General features: G+C 46.5%; 1 protein-coding gene across 1 annotated transcript in view; it reads right to left on the bottom strand.

Annotated features, from left to right (window-relative positions):
* Positions 1-8,535, bottom strand: part of RAB6B (RAB6B, member RAS oncogene family) — a 46,982-nt gene that overhangs the window by 29,194 nt on the left and 9,253 nt on the right. The window contains exon 3 of the mRNA XM_014518685.2: positions 2,740-2,793. Within this exon, the coding sequence (XP_014374171.1) occupies positions 2,740-2,793 (54 nt within the window). The remainder of the gene's footprint in view (positions 1-2,739; positions 2,794-8,535) is intronic.

Below are 8,535 nucleotides of genomic sequence, written 5' to 3'. Positions count from 1 at the left end.
CAAGGGAGAGGTAAGTAGGGAAAGCCAGGCAGGTGCTCCCAGGGCTTGAGGGGCCCACATCTGCATGGGAATTCCCAGGGTATGCAGGATCAGGTCCCTCAGAGCTGCCCAGGGTGGCTGAAGAGTGCAGCCAACACTTTCCTGCAATGAAGCAAATAGACATCCACCACAATAAAACAGCCATATTTTACACTACCTTTTAGCACAGCCACTGATGTGGGTGAAGAAGGGTAAAGACGTCTATTTGCCTGCTGTTTGTGCCACCATGAAAATTTTGATGGTAGCACAAATGCGATGTCATTGACACCTCTTTGTACCCTGAAACTGAAAGGAAAGAGAGAACCAGGAGCTGTGTGAGTGAAGCAGGTGAATACAGGCCAGGTCTGCATGGCAATCTTACCACAGCCATCAAGAGTAAGGACCCTTTAGGCACATCTACATGAGATACTTAATGCGCAGTAGCCTAATAACACTGCACAGTAGTGTGCTGGGCAAAAACCGTGATAATATGCTACCGTGCAGTAGTATTAGGCTCCTGCACATTTAATTAGTACTTCATTAAGCAAATACTAAACTAAATTAGCAGTAGCTACTGCACATTAATGAATGTGTAGATGTGCCCTGTACTGCTCTGGGTAGCCTACCTTCTTGACTAAAAACAATATTACATAGTGCTTTTGGTTAGCTATTTAGCATGGATTTGGGCTAACTGGCCCATGCAACTGTGTCTGGTGCACTGCATAGACCTCGCTACGCTGTTTCTGGTTTAGGGGGTAACCCGCCCAGAGCATTATGTGTGCTTGAGGGCACCAGCATTAGGCATAATACATTTACCATGTCGACAGGGCTACATATGCTGTTCACCCTTGGGAACCTGGTTTTGAATTTTTGATCGCAAGCACAGTCTGACAGGATTGTCCCTACCTGCTCTGGTCTGGAGGTCCAAAGCCAGCACTTAGAGCACTGGTAGGGTTGGGTGAGGGGAGCTTGCTTAGTGCCTGCTTGAAGTCTGAAGGCTCAGTGCAGTGGTTTCATAAATCCTAAACTGACCCACAGCATTTTGAAAGGATTAGAAAATAGATCTTTAAAAAAAGATCTATATATATCACAGCAGTTGTATCTCCCCCACCCACCAGCTCACAGCTCAGAGACAAATCTCCTTAGATGTCTGAGGGCATCTACCAGCACCTTTCTGCAGCTGCTCCATTACTGAGATTGCGGTTCATCCGTGGATTTCATTAGGATGAGTGGAGTGTCTTTTGAAAGAGACCCAGCCCATTAAACCCAAGATAGATGCTTGTGAGTGCATTAACAGAGGAATAGGTAGGCAGAGGCTGTTTATTAATGAGCCTGCTGCTTCTCTCTCATTACATTGCACTTCCATTTTCTCTGACATTGCCTTCTCCTTGTACAAAATTTCCCCAAATCAATAAATCAAAACTTTTAAATAGAGGATTTTCCTCTATTGCTATTTTATGCAACATCTGCGAGCTGGCAAATTACAGGCCCAAGGAGCGGGAGACTGCCCAGTGGGGCAACCTTTTCTTTGCGCTGAACAAGCCTGAACAGCCAGGCACTTCTTACCGCCTTCCTAGGGTTCAATTGCCATGTTAAGCCACTGGATCATATAAAGAGTACTGCAGAGGAGTACTCCTTAAGGAGTTCCATGGGGACTCTAGGAGGCATTGTACACACCCCTCTGTGACACAGACTTTCATCCTTTCATCTCCATTTGGGAGAGCCAATGGTGCTAATGACAAGGAGCCAATGCATTCAGGGAATATCAGGGCTGTAAGTGGGACCAGAGCCTATGTGGGAGATAGAAAGGTGGCTCATCCTTCCTACCACGTGTCCCCGGGCCTAAAGTAATAGCCAGACTTGTGACCTCTCTGTCTGAGCCATAGTCCAGACTAGGGGGTGATGCTGATAAGAGCCGAGGGGAAAAGAACTGGAAAGCGCAATCCAGCCGCTTGCCCCAGGAAAACATACCTACTGCACACTGCCACATCCCTGCAGATGAAACAGCCAGGAAGAAGCAAGGGCATGTCTTTGCCTTCCCTTTCCCCCTTTGGGGCAGTTTGCTTCCTGGTGGCTCAAGGAAGGAGCATTTCTCTCTCTCAGGCACAAGGGCAGTGCCTGTTCCAAACTCCAACACAGGGTGTGAAATCTGTGTGTGTGCAGGAAGGGGAGACTCTTTGAACCCTTTTGCCACACATGGGGCAAGGGTAATGAGGTGGAAGGAGCAGAAGGACAGTGGCCTTGGGGATTTGTGGGAAGAGCAGGGACATTGTTCTCCTTTGGGCATCACATTGTTCCCTTGAGGGGTGCAGGGCAGGAGTACGTGCATCCTCCTAGCCTTTTTTTTGGAAAAATTGAAGTGTATTGACTTAGACTCCATCTGAACAATACTGCAAGTCATGGATTCAGGTTCACTGGATGTCCTGAGGGACATCAGTTTGGGGCTCCCAGCTCAGATCTTGCAGGAAATGTCCCTAAACCTAAAAGCTTAAGTACTTAAAGCAAATAAAGGACCCAACAGAAAAAGGTATTTGGTTAGAGTCAGCTCCAACTTCTATGAAAGCCAAACCCTGAGCACTGTGAGTGTATTTGCTTTAGTAGGTCTGGCCACCTCAGAAGGATTCTAACTAGTGCATTTCCTCTTCCACTGGGTCTGTACACCCCTTCTTTCTGCACTGTCAGACTGACTAGGTGAGTGGTTCACCAGCTTCTGCCACTTACTGTCCGATCTTCCAAGTACATGGTTTTTGATAAGAAGTCGATTCCGATTGTAGCCTGTAAGAGATGAAGAGACAGGTAATGAGAGGAGTAGCAGAGGGTATTTGGGGGCAGTCAGGCAGGCAGTATTTTAAATTATATGTTGTATGGGCAGCAAAGACCTTTTTGCATCAGAGCTGGCATGAGGTAAGGTAATCAGTGGGTACAGTGGGTACAGAAGGGGCAGAGATTTGTCCCTTCTGGACATTTGCCTCTCTTCCTGGGTCTAGCATGTGACTGCAGAGCAGAGCTGGGCAGGAAACTGTCTTCCCAACCTGCACATTTGTTTTTAGATTTCAAAATGTTTTCCTGTCCCAAATTGGGCTGAAAAATCAAAGTCTTGAAAATTTTGCAAACTGAGAATCTCTGTTGAAAATAAAGTCAGTGTGATTAAAATCCTTCATTTAAAAAAAAAAATATTTTTTTACTATAATTAGTTTGAAAATCAAACCCAGAAGGGATTTGGAATTTAAAAAAAACCCTGGATTTTTTCATGTCTAAATCGAACATTTTTGAAAATTCTGAAATACCTTTTCCAAAAATGTCAAGTCAAGAAATGTATTGACAACAATCCTTTCCTACTGGCAGTTTCCATTTCAACTCATGCTCATTGCCAATAAAAAATTAAAAAAAAACAACTGAGTAAAATAATTCCCAGAGACTTTGTGATAAGACCTCATAGGTGACAATTTGCACCTTGTTTCGAAGATGGGTGATCTTACACACATCACAGTCTGGGGGAAATGTCATTGCATGAGACATAATGAGGTGATAGAGCTGTCAAGAGGGATTATCAAACATCTAGGCACCAAGCCTGCTATTGATAAAGTGTCAGCAGACTCATAGTTCTGTGGAAACTCCCTGGATTCTCGGATTTGTAGACAGGATCCAGGGTTGCACCATAACTTCAAGGACCTGAATTGGGCCTTATGTCAGGGCCAGACAACTTCTAAGCATCTGGGGCTCTCCCCTCCCACAGAGGTGGCCCCCTTTGCAGCCCTCCTCCCTAGCTCGCTGGCTTTGGGCTCTTACAGCACTACGGGCTGTGCCATGCTGCGCTGCACCATCCACTGGGGCAGGTGCAGGAAGCAGAAGCCAGAGGTGAGGCCTGGAGACCCCAAGTGCTGGAGGGAGCCTGGGGACCGCTCCTTGAGAACTGCATGGGCTGCCCTTTGCACAGCCTTGCCTTAACTGACCAAGACAGGACTTTAGCTGCCTAAATGTGGAGTCAAAGGTGCACCTTATGCCCCCAAGTTTGAAAATTTGGTCTTATGTGAACTGCACCAGGAACACAAGCGCTCACGCTCTGCAGGCACTAAAGGGCTACAGTCCTGTGCAGAACCCACGGAGAGCAGCGCCATTAAGTACATGTCATAGAAACCTTCCTCTGCCGGTCACGATCTGCACTCTGCCTGCTCTGGCAGAGAACCGCTTCACGGCTGAATCTGAACCCAGGCCCCAGAAACCTCTTTTAATGCCTCTTTTAATCTCAGCAGTGTAGACGGACATTTTACAAGTTTGCTCACCCGCCCTCCACTCCCCTTCTCAGAGCCTGGACCTGCTCCCCCCAACTCAAAACGCTTCTCACACAGTTCTGCAAACACTGGCTTCAGACTAAAAGAAGTATTGAGGGGCCTGGCACCCAAAGCTTGAAAGAGTGCAAGGAGTCTGGGCTCCTTTTGTTGCTATGCTTTAACAATTTGATGAGGGCAAAGGGATAAAAAGCAGGCAAGCCAGAAAAGTGACTGATTAGCTCAGTATCCTGACCTCCCACCCCCACCTGTCTCAGAGGCAAATAACCTAGTTTCAATGCTCTAAAGCGCAGAGGCACTCAAATATACATCACTTAAGAGGAGCCAACTGCCTGGAGAACAAAGCACATGGGGGTGGAAAAGCAGGGAGGAGGGCTGAGGAGAGATGGACAGATTATGTAATTCCAACAAGCTGCCAGTTGAAGAAAAGAAAGCAAAGATGAAAGGGAGAGAGATGGCTGGCCAGGAGGAGGAGGAGAGGGAGCAACTCAGGCCTACCACTATTTTAACACAACCTTGTGGCACAAGGCCTTGGAAGAATGAGTGAGAGTGAAGAAAGAAGAGAGAACAGAGAAGCCGTTAAGCCAGCAGAAATGGGCACATCCAGAGGGTATATTAGGTGGCAACATCTCATCACCAGACAGCACTGAGTAAGTGGCAGGGCTGGTGCCATACAGTAAAGCCCTCTTAATTGAAACTTGTTGGGATCCGAAACATGGTAATTAAGTGATTGTTCTTATTATTGGAGGCTTTCAGGAAGTGGAATACATTGTGTTCCAGGACATAGTCGCTTCCCCCTTAACGAATGGCTTTTAAAAATAAGCATAGAACAGGACTTAAAAAAATGGCAGTATTGTGAAAAAGACTAAGTTTGTGACTATAACGGATCAGGGAAACAGTCTCAAAAGAGCAATAGGCCATCCAGGAGAAAAAGTGCATTAGCAGAACATCTGACTCTCACGGATCAGGACTGGGCTGCAAATAGCACCCTTCAAATGGCCTGGTAGGACCATTCTTGCAGGGTGTGAAGATAGTGAAATGGCTGTGCCTGATCCTTCCCATGGCAATCCTCCTATTTAGGAAGAGGGGGATGCCATTCCTGTAGGCCAAATTCAGCTGGGTCACAATGAGGATGCAGGGGTCTCACCATCACTAGGGTCCTGCTTCAACCATTTCATTCTGGTTGGTTTCAAAATTCAGCCTTGGAATGGGATGCGTGCATGCAACCCCAGGCTCTGTTGTGATTCTTACGTGCCTAACTACAGTGAACTGTAATTATACCTCCACACATAGATAAGCCATCATAATGAAGTCTGAAATGTGAATCTTTGTGCTAATTTGCATATATTTTCATTGGAGCCTTTCCTTTGGAAGAAATCAAAATGAATTGAAACGTGCTTCTGATCAGCCATTGCCTAGCAAATGGCATCAGCCATTTGTCAGACGCTGGAAATGGACTAGAACTAAGTCCATTTCAATATGGTTTTGTCTGTACGTTTTGCAATAGCTGTCAAAGGGAAGTGTCGTCGTCAAGTCAATGCAAATCAGCATGCAAATGAGGCTGGCAAAACTTAATAAGTTTCCAGATTGGCAGTGTGCTCTGGTAGGGGAGGGGGACACCTGCCTTTGAAAGGTTTCAAACAAAATATGCTGTGATCAAGGCTTGTCCTAGCTTAAGGCAACAGAAGAGAAGCACTAGACAGAAGAGAATATGATGTGGGGAGATGAGAAGGCTAAAATAATTTGACTGTTTATTGACCCTTGGAGAACCAAATGATTTATTCCTCCCTCTTGTCCCACATGGTTTCCTCACTGAAGCTGAATGTCTCACGTTGAGCATGGGATGCTGCTGCCTTTGCTTGAGCAGGCTGTTTGTTAACCTTTTCCCAAGCTCCCTCACCCTTTGCTGCCCAGGAAGCGATTGAACTTGCTGAGTTTTTCCACCTCCCCTATCCCCTCCTTGCCTGCTGATCACAGCCAGGGGAGGAGATTTTTGTAGTGAGAGTTCAGTAAAAATTAGGAAATGAATCTGAAGGGTGTGGGGGCCTAAAAGTACAGCTGGAGTTCACTGCTGGAGACCATGATAGTGAGCTACCTGGTCTTGGAATGGGGGGGCTCCATGAGTGAGCTTGTGGAGGGGGGGATTTACAGGGCATGGAAGATGGATGGAGGAGGTCCAGGGAACCAGAGGCTTTGGCACTCTAAGGAGTTAGTAGGCATAGAGAGGGACCAGGCAGGACCCTCACAGCCAGCTGGAGCTTCACATTTTCTCTTGGTAAAAATGTTACTGCTTTAATTCATGCACAATAGTCTTCCCTCTCCACTTGCCTCTCTGTTCTCAGATGCCCCTCCACAATCGATGAAATATGACCATTTCCTCCTTTCCCCAGTCCTCCTCCAGACTGGCTTATGGCTGAAGGGAAGAAGGCAGCTTTGATGGACTACCTGTAACTTCATGTACAAACCTGATTTGGCACTCAAGTGTGACACTCCTGAACAAACCCCCGTTCAGAAAGGCTGCCTAGTGCTTTTCAGCCAAGTCCAACCATCACACCAAAACTGTACTTTCTTTACAAAATGGGCCAGTCTTAAGCAGATGGGATGATGTAGTCCCAATGCCTTTGTTCGTTTGGAACATAAGGTCTTTTAGAGTTGCATTTTTTGCTCTGGGCTTGTACAGCGGCCAGCAAAATGGTATCCAAACCAACAATCAGGCCTCCTAGGTGCTACCGTAATATGAATAATTAATATTATAACACCATCACCTTGTATCACATCAGGATCTGGGCCTGTAGATTTAAATCCTTTATTTACAATTGCAAACAAATACCATAATGCCTTTGACTATTAGGCACGCATTTTAATTTAAAACGAAATATTTCATCTAAAAATGACCTGAATTTGATTTAAGAAAAGAAATGAAAAGCTCTTACATGTACCATAGAGGTTGTGTCCTTGCAAGTGGCTCTTGGGTAATTTGTTTAGTTTTTTTAAAGTGAGAATTAGAAAATGTAGGCATATCTTATATTCAAGGCCATCTTATATTGGAAGGAATACAGTGATTAGCACCATTCACCTCACAAGCACTCCTCTTTCCAGCTGCAGTTGCAAGGATGCTCGCTCCTCCTATTGTTGGTTGAACAGCCTCCCTGGACAAATTGCAGCAAGTGCTTCCATGGAAACATGCCATAATTAGGAAAGTACACAGGCCTACATTTCCAAAAGTGCCTAGTGGCCCCTAACTTCAAAGGGGGAGCTTGAAAAGGTCTAAAGGTGTGTGCACCACATTTTTTTGAAATCCAGCTTCCTTTAAGGGTGCTCAAAAATTGTGCGCTCAAAAAAAATAAAAAATAAAAAATATATATATATATCACTGGTCACTTCTGTAAAAATGTAGGTCAGATTTTTAGCTTCACTGAATGAGGTTTGGCAGCTGATCTCACAGAAGAGACCTGGTACCATAGTCCTTTGTAGACAACACAAAATTGGCCTTTAAAGCAGCTTAAATGCTGTTTTGCACTGCTTTAATGGCACTGCTGTTTGCACATTCGGTGGCAAATTCAGCTTTAAATGACTTTGGTACATAGCAAGATAAAATACCTAAGGTGTTTAGTTTGCTACCTAAGGGCATGTGTAGATGAAATGCGGGAACTGACTTGAAGTGGTGGGTTTTAAAAAACACTGCTTCAGTTTAGGGCTGATTAAATCCCTGTGTCGTGCACACACCCCAGTGACTTACCTGCCTCTCCGGCAGGGAGGGGAGAGGAGGGGGAGCTGACAGGGGGCAGAGCAGTCCCTGGACTGTGGCGGGGGGCTAGTGGTTCCCTCCGCAGCAGTGGCGGTCCCCCACCAGGTGGCACCTGCCCACAGGCACCCGGCTCGGACCGTCCCCGGGGGGCACCGCAGCCGTGCAGGGAAGCACCAGGTCCCCACGCAGCTCAGGCAGGCAGGCAGGCTCCGGGGGGGGGGGGAGATCAGGCTCACCACTTTTCTTGGGCGGAGCTGCTTTCCCGGGCTGCTGCCAGGATGTTTGCAGGGCTTCCTGCAGAGCTGTGGAGCTGCATGGAGCCCGGTGCTTTGCACCGTGGTTATAGAGGCATCAAAATAACACTCCTTGAAGGAGTTTTAGTTTGCTGTGCCCCAAGTCATTTAAGGCGCATTACGCTGCTGAATTTCCTACAGCGGCTGGAACTGATGTGCAATACACCACCAAGGTGTGCAAACACTG

Source organism: Alligator sinensis, unplaced genomic scaffold, assembly GCF_000455745.1.
Source record: "Alligator sinensis unplaced genomic scaffold, ASM45574v1 scaffold1086_3, whole genome shotgun sequence".
In the NCBI taxonomy this organism is placed as follows: Eukaryota; Metazoa; Chordata; order Crocodylia; family Alligatoridae; genus Alligator; species Alligator sinensis.
This window is presented reverse-complemented; position numbering and strand designations above follow the sequence as displayed.